Raw genomic sequence first — 20,161 nt, 5'->3', positions numbered from 1 at the left:
ACATAATGTGAGTCCTCCTAGGACTGTAGGCTCTATAAGATCTCCTTCATCAGGGTGCAATTGGTATCCACTCAGATAATAAGTTAATTGATGGGGGCAAATTCATCCTTATACCCTGCATCAGAAGACCATGCAAGTATAGGAGGTGTCCATGTCAATTCAATGCTTTCTGGTAGCATTGCATATTCCTGGTCAGGACTCTCAGCTTGGCATGGTCCCTGGTTCAGTCTGTGGTAAATATCATGTTTGCCATTGGGACAAGTTTTGCCATAACCCTGTTATATCCCAAACAGGGCCAAATGCAGCAGGGACTCCTTTGTCATCTCTCCTTCAGGAAAGACTCCCTGTGAGGTACCAGTCCATTAGAGTCCTCTGGAACTTATCTACACTTTTCCACATTTCTCCACTGGATTAATTTCCTGAAAAATGAAAAACTGTACAAGCCAAGGATATTCTAATAGCCCCAGCAGCAGCACATCTAGTTCCCTCTTCTATAATCTAACTTACTTGAGAAAAATCTTCTCCCTAGACATCACAAATATTTCCTTTGTTATCCATCTGCAACACCTCACCTGGACATTCTGTCCTTTAATTTAACAAAAGGTTTCACTTCTTCCACTAATGGCCAGGAAACCCATGTATAGTCTTAAGTGTTCCATACTCTCATTACTACACAACAATCCTCCGTCAGAAACTCTGTAGAGGTAAATAGATAAAGTTTTCTTTATGGGCCACTAGCTAGGAACCTGATCCTTTCTCAGTTCTGTTTCTGGCTGTTCTGCAGCTTTTGACTCTGAAGGTTGATCAGGACTCAAGCTTTCCCACATTTAAGGTGCATAACTTTTAATAAAATCAGGTATATTTATGTACTAACCCAAACTTTATGTCCACAGTTACTATAAAAAGTAACTGCAACCAGTAAGTTAATCTTTCAATGTTTTTTTTTTTGCAGCATTCTAACAGAGGGGAGCATAGTTTACACTGTTGTGATAAATACTGTCAACTAAGGTTTTACCTTAAAAGAACATCATAAATTAGAATGGATTGTTAACTTTTTTCCTTTACATCTGGCAAAGCTTGCCAAGGTGGTTTTCATGGTACATTGCCCTTTGCTTTGCAAAATGCAGCAATCCATTATCTATCACACCAAAGACTCATTCTAGAACTGATATTTTTGCAAACACCCTTCTATTGATGATATCTGTATGTCTGTAATATGGTCTTCTCTACACACTTTTGTTAGACTCTAACGTGGATATGATCTCAAGGTCCAGGTCTACCTTTTGGGGTGCATTTTTCATGATATGCTGTCATCATGTCACCCAAGAGGAGAAACTGGGGACTGTGTCCTGTTGTTGAAGTAATCAGTCTGCTTCATTTAAGCTATGAAAGTTATGCACTTAGCATAACATAAGATTTTCATGATCATCTTAAATTTGTTTCAAAATACTATGCTACTTTCCCCCTTACTAGTGAAAATTCCTCCCCGATGAGCAATATTCAGTAATAATATCCATGAGGCATATATATATATATATATATATATATATATATATATATATATATATATATATATATATGTGTGTGTGTGTGTGTGTGTGTGTGTGTGTGTGTGTGTGTATGTTGTGTGTGTGTGTGTGTATGTGTGTATATATATATATATATATATATATATATATATATACATATATATATATATTAGTAGTTTGTAGCTATCATTGTAACAGAGTAGACTTAATCTGGACAGAACTTAAGTACAGATTAATATCAAAACTATAGGTCAGTCATTTGATGCCATGGTCACTTTAACAAGCAATCAACCCCCAGCAACTGAAAGCTGATTAGCAAAAAAAAAAAAAAAAAAAAAAAAAAAGACTATTCTCAAAGTTGAAGACCAAAAATAATAGAAAAAGCTCTTCTATACTCTGACAACAAATCAAACTATCACATACTTCACGGCTTCATTTATAAAGAAAGGATAGCCTAATGGCATTGTAAAGCAATGCTACTGCTGCACTCCTTCATTACATGTACCTGCAGATTTCAATACCATAACAGCTTGCACCTGGGGCAGTAACCCCTTTTGCAATTCTCTAGTTATACCACTAAGCAATGTAAGGGAGATGGGAAGGAGTTTTGACCTGGTCTGAGTCTCATAAGTGTTAAGCCTGCAGCCACCAGCCCTATGGCAGAAGCGAATGTATCTTGGACATGAAGATCTAATAATATTATAAGTGTACAACTGTGTTTTATTTCTTTATTTTTATTTTTTTTTTTGAGACAACTCTGTTGACTTCCATGTCCCATATATGCAGTGAAGGTACATATCAATCCAGCATTTCAGGTAACTAACCATGATGCTGTCACATCGCAGAGAAGAGTTAAGTTTGTGCTTGCAGTTGATGGGATATTTCATGTTTCTCAACAACTTTCAGTAACCTGGTTGAAAACTACAATCTTCTCTCATTGATTTAAAACTATAAATGCATTGATGAGGAAGCAGCAGCTGGAAATACCTGATGGAAATGTTGAAATATTTTGTACTTAACAGCAAGAAAAAATGGACTAATTTTTAAGTTCTAAACAGTGGAGAGAAGTTTAGGTTTGAATTTAATTACAGGTGGAAATAAACAAGGTATCATGTAAATGTGTAGCAAAATATTTACTGGAGACAGTATACATAAACTGAATGAAACAATGTTACTCAGTACAGGAACAAGTTGGCTCTTAAACTATTGACAACTTGTTTAGAAAGGTTGCTTTACATTCTCCATTTCCCATCCCTGCATGTAGCAATATATTAATGAGACTGCACTGGAAACACAAGCATGTGATCTCAGCTGAAGTGGGTGGCTTTACTAAGGAAGAACTGTGTGATTGTATATTAATGTTATACATTATTCTCTTAAAAGCAGTCCCACTTCAGAATGAAGAAGGCTCTTGACACAACTATTGTTACAACATTTCTATGGAGAGGGTATGCAGACAAAAAAATGTATTTAAACATTAGTCTTTGAGTAATGTGTCTAATACAGGTCGTTTCTTAGGATGCAATACATGAGGTACTCACTTGTCATATAGGTAATATGGAAATGGCATTATATCAGACCGTTTTACCCCATTTACAATGCATACTACTGCACAAAAACTTGGGCAGATAGACAGGAATTAACTAATATAGGTTGTTTAAGTGTTGAGCGTTGTCACTGGCTAATATATTAGTAAGGAAATGGTGGATCAAATTACATAGAACAATGAGTCTACTAGACATGAAAGCATAAAGGTTTTAATGAGACTTGCAAAATAGGCACATGCAAGATAACAATAGTACAGATTTGTTGAAAACTCTGAAACATAACAAGAACTAAACTATGCACACTGATAGATCCTATAATGTGGACTGACTGAAAATCAGACTGAACAAAATATAAAGGATTATGGTCAGGATTACAGTAATAATCAGCTTATTATATGTCTGAGACATGGATTGGGAGAAACGTGCCTCAAGAGCAGAGTAAAACAAAGATCAGAAATTAAATCCTGACATTAACAATGATGAGAACACAGAATAAGTTATGATTGAAAAGATCCAATCAGAATTTTTTGCAGTATACGGAAATTTTTCTGCACTGTGTATTACCATTTTCTGGGAAAAAATGAAGAATTGTAAATTTGTTTATAGTTTTTAAAGCTGTTAGACACTTAGAACAATGACATTTAATAATGGATATAACCTTATTATTATGACTTTTATGGAATAAATTCACTTAACAGTGAATCAAAACAAAGCATAAAATATGAATCTTGACATTCATGATGAAAACACAGTAAGACGTCATGATTGAAAAGATCAAATCATAATTCCCTGTAGTGCCTGGAACTTTAGTTACTCTATGTAGACCAAGTTACAGTGAAGAATTTAGCTGTAGAAAGTTTAGAATTAGAGCTACTATGCAAACAGTGGGCAAACACAAAACAAACATCTGATGAATGACCAGTATTACAAACTGTTGCAGACTTATTCCCCTCTGCCACACATTTGATTGTGTTTTTCTTTTCTTTTTTTTTTCCTTTGTGGCAGCAAAATGTGTGACATCTTTAAAGCTGTGAACATACTGCTCTGTGGTGTCTACTGTCATTCTCTTGCAACAAACTATAGATTAGCAGCTCTAAAAAGTGCTTGAGAAACTTTGTTAAGCATTATGTCAGAGATGTGTATAACAAACGTTTTTTTTTTTTTTTACAAAACTCAGAAAATGACCATGGCACTCAATGCACTACATATATTTTGTTTCCTAGAAATAGTATGGAGCTAAATTGTTGTTTCATGTATTTATGATCTGGTCTCAGAAATCTAACCACATCAAAGTTTAAAGAGGCAACTTAACTTTAACATTTTGGAATAGTTTATTCAGTTGCTAACTCACCTGTTTGATTAGTAAATTCTCCATCAGAACACAGGACACAGTCAAAGCAACAGACTGGCCAACCATTCCGAGCTGACTTACGATATCCTGGAGAGCAGCTCTCACTGCACACAGAGCGTGGAACCTATGTGGCAGAACCAAAAAAATTAAATATATATGAAATAATGAAAGTATACAAACTATTAAAAGTACATTTTCTTAATTGTTTCCATTTTTTTCTAAATATTCTTTCCTAAAAGTTTAAAATGACACAGATATTGCATGATACCCAATCCACAAACAACTACCACTAAGATAACACAATCACAGTATCCTCTTTCTTCAAGACTTGAACTGTTCCTGTTTCCATCGTTTATTCTATTATTCTACCCAGCCCCACAAATGTCCAACTTTATAGCCTTACAATAATCTGCTGTCCAGTCCCCAACTTTCTCTTTCTTCACATACTGATTTACTTCTATAGTTTCCCGTATGTACAGTCACCTGTTCAATATCGCTAAATCCTCTCTGGCAATAAATTTCCTCCCCAGTAATGAAAAAAATCCCTTATTTATCTGTATTGTTTTATAAATACTTTTCCAGAAAACTTAAACACTTCTCTGATATCTTTTTTGTCAACCAGCCAAATCCTCTAACCTGTCTTTACTTCTCTAACCCATAATATCCCTCTTCTTCATAATCTTTCTCTTTTTTACCTTTCACTCACCATCTCACAGCCCTCTCTCATACTTCAGCTTGTAACTGACTTCCTTTTCATAATTTTAAGTCCTATATCAATTTCCTAATGTTTTTGCTCGTTAGCATCATCAGGATGCCTGCTTTTATCTCTCTGAATCCAACTCAGCTATCTGTCTTTCTTGCCTTAAGTCATGTCTCACATCCTCTCTTAACTCACGTTCTATACTTCGCAATTCACCCCCTTCCTCAACAGCATAATCCCATTACTTTCTCTAGCATGAATGCTAACATTATCTCATACAGCTTATCAGATCACCACATCTTTCAAGCACTGCATGCTATCCACATCATTCCATTTTCTGTCATTCCTACTCCTAATTCAGCTCATAGCATCTCTAACTTGAAAATAATGCAGTCTGAAAGATTTCTTTCTAATGCTTTTACCCAAACAGCTTCCCCTGCCATCCTAAAATATATTAAAAGATAATTTATCCTAATAGTCTAGTGAAACTCATCCTGCAAAATTTAGATTGCTGTTACATTACCTATTTTTTTTCTTTTAGATATCTACTGAAACTAATGCTTCCATATACTTGCACAAAATCCTAAAGTGAAGTCCTATAACCTATGCAATATTTCCTAACTAGCTTTCATCACCATATTAAAATCAGCTTCAAAGTAATTTCATCATCTGTCTCAATCCACCCCTTCATAGTTTAGAATCAGTCTATCAGCATTCTTACCTCATCAACATTAGGTCCATTGTAAGACAATACCAGAACACCTTTCCTCTCTATCAATTAAAACCACCGAAGACCCACAAGGCAATTTTCCTGATATCCAGATTAAAAACATAGTTTATCCAGTTTCTCCTTCATTTTCCTCTTCATTAGCACATATTATCCATAGCCAACAAAAACATTTCATTTTCGCAACTTCTTTACTTTATTCACTAGTTTCTTTTCTTACAACTTCACATATCCCATCCTTTTCCTAGCTAATGTTATAAAAATAATTTCCCTTACTTCTTTATAGGAATAATAGTATCTTCCACACCCTAAGTCAATATTTTGAGTATTTCCCATTAATATATTGAACCTCCATGTTGTACCTCTGGAACTGGATCCTGCAGGGCTGTGGCAGGCCGCACAGGCTCGCTACACTCCACCTAGCAGTGAGCATCCATGTTTGCTGCAAACTATCCTCACAATAATGGCAGATGTTATCTAGCTCCCTAGCTGTGATGACGCCTAAATTCTAAAATCCACACTGCTTATTCTTCCTTCCCCTGCTTGGTGTGCCACTGCTTACAAGCCACTTCTAGTAAGAATCATTTTGTTTTATCCTGATGAAATTATAACTGGCTGCAGCTACATCTAGCTGTAAAACATCATGTAAAGCTTTTTGTAGAGGGTGGTAGGCTACTCCTGCACTCTGTATGCAGGGGAATTCACCCCCCCCCCCCAACATTTACTTATATATTAACTCTACATTCTCATAACCATGGAACAAGTGAAATCTACAGAAACATTTCTGGTGCTCTAATAGAAACAATGCTGACAATGACTCTCTGTCAGAAGCTACAACTGATGAGGTATATCTCATCCAGTTGTGACTGATGAGGTGACTCTTCATCTACTTTATACTTGACCTGTAGTAGAAAACCCTTCATCATCTTTCGCCGTCTGTTCCTATGTTAATACACTAAGTCATTCTCAATCTCAACCTGGTCAGACAATCAGGCTTTCTGAACTAATTTCAAACTCACTCAGTCGTGTTAAATATGTCGCATTACCTAGGATGCCATATAGGAGACAAGTCTGAAATTCAGCACAAAAACAGTCTTTTTTTTGCACTAACTATCCCAATATAGTACTACAAAACATCAGATATCAACTCAGAAAGAACATTTATATTACTTCCTCACAGTTCTTCATTTAGGACAAATGCAAGGAATTGGATAGAATAAACTCATAATCTCCACTGTGTGATGAAAAGCTATTATTATCTGAAGTAACATAGTTTCAGTTTACCCCATATCTCCAAAAGGTTAGCTGTACACAAATCTCTAGACAACTCTAAGCATATTTGGTAACAGTTGGCAACAATAAACTAAAGCAGATCCTACCACTGTGCTCAAAAAAAAAATATATACTCTCTACATGAACACATCTTTAATAATCTCCCATGGCCCCACATAAAAATCTGTCAGTTCCACGAGGAAAACAGTTTCCATATCTTTAAACAATGTAGAAAACAATCAAGATTACATATGAGTGAAAAATGTAGCACATAGGGTATATCCACAGCATAAAAAACTAAAGTCTTGCATTTAATGATATACTTATCCAGTGGAAAGAGGGAGGAGGTTTGTCGAGTCACAGAGCAAGATGGCAGCACAATAAAACAGCATTGTCTTTGGTTGTTGTGAAAACAGAGTTATGGTAGGATAGAAGAGTCAGTTCAGTGCAAAAATAAAGGTGATGGGTGATTGAGGTTACTGTGTCAGTGAAGGATAATAAGTGAACTGGAAGGAGTGGGAGGACCGAGGTGAAATCCTGAAGAACCCCAGATCCTGGCTGTGGAGCAAACTGGGAGAGGTTCATAAGCAGAGTGCAGTGATTTAAGAGACAGTGGCTGAGGTTGATCAAAAAGCTGAAGCACTGGAGAAGATTGTGCATCTCTTAGAAGAAAAAGAAATGAAGCAGATGAAAAGACTACTGCTGCAGTGATGGCAAGATGTGAAAGTCTAGAGATCAGAAAAGGAAAGGGAATATATGAATGATTTCACTGGAGGAAGCGAGGGGAAGAAGGCCATAACTGTCTTGAGTCTATGGAGAAATGACAAGATATTTCAGTTAAGGCACCGTATATCAACTGGTAGGTGGGCTGAGTGCAAAGAGTTGGAGAGCCCTCCTGGGCAGGTAGCCTGTGACATATGATTGTGAAACTGAGCAGTTACAGAAGCAGATTGCATGTGCTCTGGTAAGGATCTGTAAGGAAATGTATATGGATGGCAGAGATGCAAGTCAAGATTTTAGAGGGCTTTCTTCCTATGCTTTATGCATGGAGGGAACAGCAGGCACTGGAATTGTAAATTAAAGAAAGATGGGACATGGTAGTACCTGATGACACTTTGAGTAATGTAGAAATGTCAGCTATACTTGGCCGACACCACATTTATAGATATATATATATATATATATATATATATATATATATATATATATATATATATGTATATATATATATATATATCTATATACGGTTCCCTATTAGAAGCCTGAAACACTATAAGCCTGAAAATCAAAATCCTGAAACCAAAAGCCTGAAAATTCAAAATCCCGAAAACCCAAAATCCTGAAAACACAAATAATGCTAATATGTCACTATAAAGACACTAATATCTACCAACTGACTCTGACCCTAACCCTAACCCTAAGGTCCGTCACTATCGCACACTCACCTGACCTGCGCCCTAACCCTAACTCACTTAAACCGCCCCTAAGCCCAATATTTGTCACTATTGCATACATGCCTAACCTGCGCCCTAACCCTAACTCACTTAAACCGCCCCTAACCCTAACAGAAAACCAACCGCACACTTATCTGAACCCAACGCATGACCTGACACCACAGGGCTAACAATAGCAAAGCCACAATGACGTCAGTATGTCCATTTTGTGTTTTCAGGATTTTGAGTTTCAGGATTTTGGGTTTTCGGGATTTTGAATTTTTAGGCTTTTGGTTTCAGGATTTTGATTTTCAGGCTTATAGTGTTTCAGGCTTCTGATAGGGAACTATATATATATATATATATATATATATATATATATATATATATATATATATATATATGGATTCACTTTAGATGATCGAATTACCAAAAACTCGAAATCCATATGGCCGAGACCATATGTTCGAGTTTTTGGAAACTCGAAAATCTAAAGTGAATAAAAAAAAAAAAAACACAGACAACACTAAAACAACATTTCTGCAGTGGGGAAACCCCCCTGCATGACCCACAACCCCCTACTTAAATATACCAACTCCGAGATCGCACTACAGTGAAGAAAAGGGAAATCTCCCATTCCAAGCTGTATGCAGACACGCAGAATGGGAGGTTTCCTATGTCCTCACTGTAGTGCTATCTCAGAGTTCGTACATGTAAGTAAGAGATGGTGTGGGGGTGCAGGGGGGCTTGCCCTCCTGCAGAAACATTGTTTTAATGCTGTCTGTGTGTTTTTTTTTTTTTTATTCATTTTAGATTTTCGAGTTTCCAAAAACTCAGTCATATGGTCTCGGACATATGGGTTTTGAGTTTTTGGTAACTCGATAATCTGAAGTGAACCCATATATATATATATATATATATATATATATATATATATATATATATATATATATATATATATATATATCACAGAAAGACAAACAGGCTGTGCCTCATTCCTGGGGCAAATAAATCCAGAAATGCTCTGAAAAGTAGAAAAAAATGTTGTTTAATAGGACAAAACAATCCTCCAACGTCACACACAACAGATAGCAGGTTACCAGTTTTGCTTTTCAATATAAACTTCATCAGATATATATATATATATATATATATATATATATATATATATATATATAGGGTCTATATTATATCCTCGAATGCTTAAAAAAGTGAACGTTGATTGATCAAACTTATTTTCACGAAACTGCAAAATATCGAAGCAGCAGAAACTCTAATTTTTTCCTAGGGAAAGAATTTGGTTGTCCGTTTCTGTTGCTTCGGTATTTTCAGTGTTATGGTGGAAAGTTACCGGTCGGATTCAGGTAAGTGTGCGATTATGTGGATGTGAGTGTGAGGGTGATTTAGGTGAGTTAGGGTTAGGGCTCGGGTTAGGTGTCTGTGCGATTGAGTGGACATGAGGGTTAGGGCAGATTTAAGTGAGTTAGGGTTAGGGAGCGGGTGAGGTGAGTGTGCGATAGTGACAGACCTTAGGGTGAGGGTTTGGGTTAAGGTAAGTGGGTAGTTAGTGGTGTGTGCATAGTTTAGTGTAGGGTTAGGTATCAGATTTTAGGTGTATGTGTGTGGATTTCTGTTTGTTTGGTGTGCTTGTGTTGTGTGTATGTGTTTTGGATCAGCGATTTTTTTCCCTGGGAAAAAAATCGCTGATCTGACAGTTCGAGATTGTAAGCTTTCACTTAAATTAGGTTGATCAATCAGCGTTCACTTTTTTAAGCGTTCAATGATATAATATAGACCCTATATATATATATATATATATATATATATATATATATATACATATATATATATCCTCAACCCCTTTTCCCATTTTGCACATGGGATCGGGGTGTCAATTCTGCAGTGACAATCATCATGAGCCAAGGTTTACACCACCAGGTGGCTAGATATATATATACATATATATATATATATATATATATATATATATATATATATATATATACATACATATATATATATATATATATATATATATATATATATATATATATTTGAGAGGCAAAGGGATTTGCAGAAAGGAAAGGGTGGAGAAGACATTATGGCACCAAGACTGAATGACTTGGTCAGTAACATCAAGCGAGAGAAGGGGATAAGTGACTGAAAAAACTAATGAGTCTAATAAGCTGCAAAGGGTTGTTACACTGCAAGTTCATGTCTGCTAAGGTTGATGTGGCAAACCTCTCAAAGGAAGAGTGGAGAAAGTGAAGATAGATTAAAGGGGGTGTAGTACATGGAAGTGAAGGAAGAAGGGAGTGAGGTAGTATGAGGCCTATGGACAGATATAGGTTTTCACTGAAAGCCAGAGAACAAATGAAATAAAAATTTGGATACTTACAGATACTGAAATTTCTTCAAGAAAATGATGAAGGGAAGAGAAGCATGGATGTAATGGGGTATAGGATTTGCAGGCAGGTTAAAGATCAAATGGTAATGGGGAATAAAAGCAGGGCTCTTTGCTAAGTCGGTGATAAAAGCAGGACCATCCAATGGTTGGCTAGGTACCAGCAGCTGAGCTGATAGCTGAGAATAAGTATTGGGACAGAAAACAAATTTTGAAATAATGTCATGAAGGTCCTTGTTTCATTTTCCTTTTGCTTTGTTTTGTGGGTGTTACGTGGCATAAGTAATGAAGAGGAACTAACATGGCAGCTTTGGATGAAAGACTGAGCTGTGGCTTGGTCATGTACCAGTTATCACAAAGCAATGGGAAATTGTGGGGAGTTGACTATGAATTCTACTTTTGAATGGGGTATATAAGGGGCATTTTGGTTATAAATGGTATGATATATTCAAAGGTCAAAATGTAATGTATTTATTCGTGTATTTATTTTGTATGAAATTATTGTACTGGACATCCATTTACTTAGAAAACACCAAAGAAAACTGTAGAATGCCATTACAATGACAATCATGGCTAAGTAAATTTTGTAAACCATAGAACTGTCACTGTCACATGACTAAAACCTCTGGAAACCATGCTTCCAACTCAAATCTGTTGAAACTACTCCTTCCACTAACTATCCTCTTTAGACCTTCCCTCATTCTTACATACATTATTCTACCCTAGCTTAGTACAACGACTTTGTCCGTTATTCCTCCTTATATATAAACTCAACTCTGTCCTACTTTTTTAGTATAAATTCTCTCTTTTCTAAATCACTACCCTTTGCCCTTCCTGGTATGTCTCAGTGTGTTCACTTCATAGCTGATTATTGCTAAAATTGTTATATCACATGCTGTAAACTTTGCATTTTACTTATTTTCTTGTAAATTTCCAAGATAAATATTATTTTCAGCAATTCCACCATATGATGTTCAAAGTTACTGACTCATTTTCGTGATTATGCTATATGTCAATCCTCTTTGTTATAATTTGTATATGTTTTGTGGCTCTGGTTGCCCATGAAAAGAGTCTTTGAATCACCGCACCTATCCAGTTAACAAGTGAAACAATTTATTTGCTGTTTCACATGAACATGACACACAGATGTCAGACAGAATGATACATTGCAGTATAAACACTGTCTGAAACTAGTAATGTAAAGATCCTTAGATTTTTCTTTAGCCTGGAGGAACTAGACGGATGAGGATAGTGCACAATAGCTACTAGTGAATAAGAAACAGGGATGTGTGTTCCACTAGGTGGATTTGGAAGTTAGGATGGGAGAATTGGGGCTGAAAATGCATTTGCATATGTATATTGGGCAATGTGTTGGACTGTGAATGTGTTGGCCACTGAACACTAAAACAGTGTGTTCTCCAATGTGAATAAACCAGTGAAGTCAACTGGAAATATAAATATTTTTTTGTGTGTTTAGTAATAATTGAGAAGTATGTTAACTCACCTTTTCTGATGAAGGTGATGACAACTAAAATGAGAGTAAATGCTGGTATGAATAATTGGTGACACAGGATAGGGAGCTGCCTTCTCTTAATTAGTAGGATACCATGAAAATGGAAAAAGAAACGGTACTGTCAAGGGGTAGTAAGGAAGGGGAATCATTGGTATTGGGTTAGGGGAACAACGTTAAATGTATCTTTTGAAACTGCTACAGGTAATTAGCTGTAATAGTGAATAATGTGGATAGTAAAGAATTACTAAACAATGTATTTTGGCAACAAAGGTAAGGATAGGGGATTTGTGAGTTAGTTTAATAAGCAATAAGGTACTGCCTACTGCTCAGAACTAGCATGGTTATCTAGAATGGTGCCTAGCAGTGCAGAACATGTTTTCCTGGGTGGGTATTGGGGAGGTGGGTATGGGTGGATAAGAGATCTCTCAACAAAAAGGTACTTTTCAGGGGAAAGTTTTAGGTTAGCAACTTGGAACATTGGAGTGGGGAATACAATTAAGATAGATTTAACTGAAAAGAAGATGGAGATAATATCTTTGCAGGAGGGAAGGTTGAAGAAACGATATATTAAAAATGGAAAGAATGGTCTCTAAGGGGAAATGATTAAATAGACCAGACAATTATTAGGTTAATGAAGATAACATTGTCACATGAGTTAAGTTTAAAGAAAAATAGATGTAAACAGAATGAAGAGGTTTTGAGTGGTTAGGGATGAGTGTAAGGGTGGTGGTGGTGAGGATTTCAGTGAGATAAATAATGTATTGATGTCAGAAGTAATAAATTCAAAATGATTCTGAGGACAGATGTGTGGTAGGAAGTAAAGAGTTGGGGGACAGTACTAGTGCTAATCGAGGTACTAAATGAAGGCAGAAAAGAGACAATTCAGGAGTACATTGCTAGTATAGAAATGGTCATTGAATAGAGGAATAGAATTGTGCTGGGAGCTTTAATGTAGTTAAACATAAGTTACTTGAAATAATAAAGAGGTTTATATAGGATATCTAATGTATTTACAGGAAATGTGTTGACATTAGCTTAGAGAATACATCTCAAAGACGAAGGTGGTAAAATACAATTAGGTTAAATACAACAGTGGGGCTAGGAAAGGTGAAAATAATGGAGAGGGAGCTTTTGGACCATGGTATGGCATTAGTGGACTAGGAAGTAGAGTCTGAGCGTGAGAGGAAGTGGAGATGAAATACAGGTCATTGGTAATAAGTTACATCAGTGGAATGATATATGGAGGTAGTGACACAGGTCCTAGGAGATTATATATAGGAGAAAGGGAAATTGGTATTAAGGAATGCAATGGAATAAAAGCAGTGAGGACATGAAGAATGATGGGGTAAAGAAGTGAAATGAGGGGGAAGAAAGAAGAAAAAGTAAGAGGACTTGAAGAAAGGATGTGCAGGTTATACGTTAGGGTTCGGGTTCTGTAGGAGGGGAAAAGGGTGACCTAGAGCAGCAGAAGAGTAAGTTGAAGGAATAGAAGGACTCAAAGATGAAGACTATGTGATTAAGCATGGTGGCTAGTTGGTGGGTAGAGAAACATCAATTTGCAATTAATCTCTTAGAAGGGGAAAGACTCCAAGGCCTGCATTATAAAGATTAAAATGGTTGGTGACAAGTAGGTACTACGGACTCGGGAAATTAGACAACAATGTATGAAGTCTTACGCGAAGACTACACCAAGAGCAGTGATGTGAGATTGGATAGTTTATGGAAGTGATGGGGTGTTGGAGGGAAAAGGAAAAGGTAAATGGGGTGACAGGGGATGGGGGAAGTAGAAAGAAGATTAGGACTTTAGAAAGTGGAAGACTGGAGGACCAGATGGACAGCTGGTACCATTTTATTAAAATGTAAGCTTCCAGGTAAAATAGCAATCGATGGGGGTCATTAATGTTACTATAGAGAAGTCAGTTTAATTATAAGGCAATAGTTATCGTTCTGTATATGGGAAGGGGAGAGGTGTCACTATGGGATTCTGGGCCAGTGTCATCCAAAGTCATTATGAAATGTAAAGGGTAAAGTATATGCTAAGATCATAGCAAAAAAAGGATTGTATTTTAAAGGGTTGGGACTGAATACATTTTCTAGTAGTTTTGATAGGTGTAACAGCATAGCAATGGATGTATAAGTTTACAATTCAATAGACCTCTCTACCTATAGCACTGTAATGGGTCTATTGAGTTGCCCCTTTATGAAGAGGTATAATATTTTTTTTTTCCAAAGAGCTGGAATATTTCTATCTGATATGGATCTAGGGAATGCTATGGCATCAGCTGTTTTTTATAGGTATTCTGATGGGAGACTATCAGCAACCAGTGTTGTAGATTTGAAGTTTTGTAAGTATTTATTTATATATGTGGTAGGAACATGCTGAAGTTTAAATTGACGTGAGTTGTTATTGTGGGATTTTGGGATGATGCAAGGTGTGAAAGAATGGGGTTTAATGACAGATAATACTGAGTATATGTGGTGGGATTTAAAGGACAGAGCATTTTTTATTGATGACCAAAATATTTTAGGATTATTTTGTGGGTATTCTGGATAGTATATTGTTTTGCAAGGTTTCTGAAGAGTCTACAGGATTGCTAATTTGGTTACATTTTGCTTTTGGATTATATTTTCCAAGCTTTATCTCTCTGACCTAGAAGTTAACTAGTTTCTTTTGAAACCTTGTAATGAGCTTGACTTTACTCATTTACTTTTAAGTGGGGCATGATTATTTATTATACATAGAAAGACCTGGCTGAAATGAGTAACTGCATCATCTAGGAATAGGACTTTTAAGATGTTCAAGTCATGAGTTTAAGGGTTTTTTGAAATTTTCTGTGTTAAATTTGGCTAGGTTCTTTATTTACTTATAGGTTACCTGCCTGAGGATATTATTGTGTTATCTTGATATGTAATTTGGCAGGTATGGTAAGGTTTTAGTAGAGTTTATTGTGTTTGGTTGGTTTGTGAGAATCCAGTCTAATGTGATTCTGATATTATTTTTCTGAACTCTTTAAGCATCTTTTATCAATTCTGTGAAATCAAATAAGTTTGTTGAGTTGTTTTTACTTCTAATCCATCTTTAGGTCACCCATGATGATGTTTTCCTGGGGGCATGGTGTCATTTAAATGGAGTAGCATATTGCAGTGGTTATATTTTGGCCTGGATATATATATATATATATATATATATATATATATATATATATATATATATATATATATATATATATATATATGTGTGGATTTTCTGTTATCAAGTTTCAGATATGTGATAAGCATTTCAGCATTTTGAAATTCGGGGAGCTGGTAGGGGTATATGGTCACTTAAAATGAGTTTTCAAATATAATTTATATTCTGCCTGCATGTTTATCTTTTCTGTCTAGTTTGATCATATTAAATCCTTGGGGACATATTTCATTATCATGTATTTCTATCACTAACCATGTTTCTGTTTCAAATAATGTGTTTGCAGAGAAGAATTCTAAGAATGTATGGAGCTTCTAATATTTGTTACAGATACTTTGGAAGCTGATATTAAGTACTACATATGTGGTCAACTATGTTTGTAGTCGTTTAAAGCTCTTTTAAGTGTATTTTTTACTGTTTTTGCCTTAACTTTTCAAAAAAACAAAAAAAAAACCCAAAAATAATTCCTTGTTTCCCACCTTTCTAAGCTAATATAGTCCAGTTTTCAGGCTAGTGCTGAGTTAAGAGCTCTGATACTAGTTTTTGAGTTGCCCATACCTTACTTGGATAGAAGGAAGTTTCTCTGTTCACCTGTGAGAGAGAGGAGCTTTGAGCAACCTATCTGTCCCTAGAGAAGTGGTTCCAGCCCAGAAGTTAGTGGTTTATTGGCCATTTTGGGCTAATTTCTATCTCTTTCATTTCCCTACTATAAAAACTGTGTTTTGCACAGTTTTGCTCACCGGGCAGTGATATTAGCTACTGTTAGATTATTCCCGGCTCCAATAAGTCTCCTCTTCAGTTTTTCTCTTGAAACTAGTCTAACTCTTAACCTAAGCACTCAAAAAGCATCTTACAGCCCAGCACTTGCTCAGACCTAATAGCAAGCACTAATATACCCTGACACTGATTGCCCAGTAGGGCAAGGCTCTTTATTCACACCTCACCAACCAAGTGACTAAGCAGCTCACCCTACTATTCAGGCATGACCAAAGGGCAACTTCAGGTGCACTTTCCAGTCCAGCTGGTGAACCTGGGTATCCTGAGGCAATGTTACAACTGCCTCATGTACACAGACAACCCTCTCCTCCTACCACAAAACACTAACATATGCAAGAGATGCAATTATACAGCCAAACTGGAAACTAAGCTGTCTCCACCCAAGACTGGAACAGACAGTCAAGAGAAGGTTAACACTTGCACCACAACTCCAGCCACACACAGACCTACTAAAACAGCACTGGCAAACAATACACATAAATACACAAAATCATGCTCAGAGGCTCTAAATAAAAATCTGCAAAAGCATCAGAGACCTCCAAAGCAGACACCCAAACAACCTGCACTTCCTGTCACAAACCAGACCACACATAAAACACAAAATCAGTATGCCACAAAATCACAGCCCTTAAGGCAAAACAACATACCTAACACACTAGTAATAGGTGACTCTAAAGTCAGTCACACTGATGTCCCACTCACTAGGCTGGACAAGCAGAAGGTTGCTGTTAGGTGCCTGTCGGGAGCCAGAATCCGCCACATAACACAAGCACTCAGGTCACTCTAGAACAAGTACAAATATGACTCTGTCATTGTTCATGCTGGTTTGAATGATCTGAGACGTACCTCCGTGGACTACATGAAAACATACATGGAAGAGCTCTCTGATCATGTAGCCCAGGCTTGTATGACCCTGACCCTGAGTAGCATCCTGCCCTCACCAAGAATGATACCTCAGTATAAAGAAAAAAATATCAATTTCAACAATTGGCTAAGCTTCTGGTGTCATTCAAAGGGGATCCAGTGTCTGTCAGCCTGGAACGACATGCTCGACAAGCCACATTGCTTTGCAAGAGACAGCTTTCACCTGTCACACCTAGGCTTTCGAATACTGGCCAAGGCTCTTGCTGCCCCCATAGTGCCTTTTTTAGGCAAGGCTCAAAAGTCAAACCCACCTCCATAAACAGCACAATTAACAAAAAACTGAGGGTTATGCTACTCAATGCCAGGAGTTTAAATCTCAAAGTGCACATGCTCAAAGCACTCCTCAGTATGGAGAACATCAACATCTGTGCAGTAACTGAAACGTAGTTCAAGGCTCCAGAGAGCACCCCAGCACTACTGGGCTACAACTCATACCACACGTTACGGTCACAGAACACGGACCGAAACACAAAAGGAGGGGGTGTATCCATATTCATCAAGGATACCTACACCTCCAGGTTAGTGGTGCAGCATGATACCTCTGAGATCATCCATGTGCAACTAACATTGAGCAAATCTGCAGTGCAAATTGTGGTCTGCTACAGATCACCTTCCATGACCCAGGACCACCACTCCACCTTTCTGGAGACACTGGAAAACATGAAGGTCCTACCAAACACCCTGATATTGGACAATTTTAATTATCCTACCATTCACTGGGAAAACTACTCGAGTACAAATTCCCAGGCCCAGTGCTTCCTGAAATTCATCAACTCAAATGCCCTGGATCAGCTAGTAAATTCCCCTACCAGAGGTAAAAACATATTGGACCTGGTCATCACCAACATGGGAGACAGGTGTTCCACACCGGAGGTCAGCCTGTCACTGGTTAGATCAGACCATAAACTAATCACTCTGGATGTCCACACCCCACCACCACCCCCAACTAAGGAAACCACTGTAAAAAACTTTTGTAAAGCAAACTTCACCTTACTTAAGACAGAGGTGGTAAATTTCACAGCCCCCATGCTAAAGGATAACACTGCCAAAGATGCAGAAACCTTTACAAATGCACTCTATGAGCACCTACAAGGATGCATGGATCATGCCATCCCTAGCAAAACCAAGACTCACTACTCTAAGAGAAGGAAACCAGTTTGGTGGACCCCTGCAATAAACAGACTGTACAATAGAAGGAGGAAACTAGTTCAGAAAAAAAGCAAATCCTAAGAAGGAAAGACATCCCTTATCAGTATCAGTAAGAAACTGAGGTCCCTCATGAAATCATCGAAGGCTAACTTCGAAAGAAAAATAGCCAAGGATTCAAAAGATAACCACAAAGCCTTCTTTAGCTATGTTAAGAATCTAAGTGGCAACTCACAGATATGCTCTGAACTAGTGCAAAATAGCACAAAATATACTGAACCTACTGATATTGCCAACATCCTGGCAGATAGATTCAGTGCAAACTTCACCATGCCCTCACCTCCAAAAGGGCCCACAACAATACCAGAAAAGTGTAGTGTCTCAAAAATCACAGACGCACAGATGAAAACAGCCCTTTCAAAAGCCAAAAACACAGCATCAATGAGACCAGATGGTGTCCCAGGCTGCATCTTGCACGAACTACAGAATGAACTAACCCCCCACCTAAACACGCTGTTCCACCTCAGCCTCTCCGCAGGCTACATGCCCAGAGAATGGCACACAGCAACGGTTATTCCTCTCCACAAAGGAGGGGCCACAACTGACCCTGGTAACTATCTATAAGCCTGACTAGCCTGGTCTGCAAGGCTATGGAGTGCATCATCATGGAACTCATTAACAAAGACACTGGGATCCTCCAAACATTTGACCTGACCCAGTTCGTCTTTGTTAAGGGCAGATCATGCCTACTAAACCTGCTTGACTTCTTCGAGACAGTCACCAAGGCCATAGACGAGGGAAAGGTGGTTCACACAGCCTACCTTGACCTCGCCAAGGCTTTGCTCCTCGTGGTGTCCAGCAGAGTTCCTAGAGCAGCAGAGACCAGAAAAGACAAACTTTCCAGATTCTAAGTATTTTTTTCTGCATTTTCGACTTTTTAAGCCTTTCGATTGCTATTTCTGCCTGTTTTATTCTGTTATTACCTGTTTTTACTGTTTTTAATAGCTTGAATTGTTTGTTGCACTTGCTTGTTTAAGTTTTGCTTAAAAGTTAAACAACAGGCTAATACACTCAAGTGTACTAGCTTTTGATAGCAATTAGTCGAAACACACAGCATTTATTGTATTTTCTGCCTATCTGAAAAAAAAAACTTGAAAAAAAAAAAAAAAATACTCTTGTTTTCCATACTTTCCTAATAGTTTGTTCCAGTGATCAGATTTGCTGATCCCTGGGCTTTGTCTTGGTTCCTGTGTTTCTCCATTTTCCTTGTTTGGTCAAGGGGTAGTTTCTTTACTCACTAGTGGGAGTAGGGAGTACTGAGCTGCCTGTTTGTCCTCAGAGGAGTGGTTTAAGGCAGTAACTTGTAGTTTATTGACCATTTTGGGTCATTTCCTGTCTTTTCCAGCCCCCTGCTATAAAGCACGCTTTAGCGCGCATTAGCGCGATTTAGCGCGATTTAGCGCGGAGCTGCTACCGTTGCACACTAGGGCAGCGCCGGTTAATCAGGTTTAAACTATTAGGGCTACCTAAAGTCCACTCTTCAAATTTTCCCTTAAAACTACCTTCCTCAAAGTATACTATGGTTCTATTTAGTGTATCCTATAACTATAAATTATCTCTACTTGACTCCCAAGTAGACTATTCTCTATCT

General features: G+C 37.4%; 1 protein-coding gene across 1 annotated transcript in view; it reads right to left on the bottom strand.

Annotated features, from left to right (window-relative positions):
* Positions 1-20,161, bottom strand: part of LOC122801284 (vomeronasal type-2 receptor 26-like) — a 255,486-nt gene that overhangs the window by 128,658 nt on the left and 106,667 nt on the right. The window contains exon 3 of the mRNA XM_044070832.1: positions 4,428-4,551. Coding sequence (XP_043926767.1) covers positions 4,428-4,551 — 124 coding nt within the window. The remainder of the gene's footprint in view (positions 1-4,427; positions 4,552-20,161) is intronic.

This window comes from Protopterus annectens, chromosome 4.part1, assembly GCF_019279795.1.
Source record: "Protopterus annectens isolate FY-2018-M chromosome 4.part1, PAN1.0, whole genome shotgun sequence".
In the NCBI taxonomy this organism is placed as follows: Eukaryota; Metazoa; Chordata; order Ceratodontiformes; family Protopteridae; genus Protopterus; species Protopterus annectens.
Note: the sequence above shows the minus strand (reverse complement) of the source record. Positions and strands in the feature narration are given on the sequence as shown.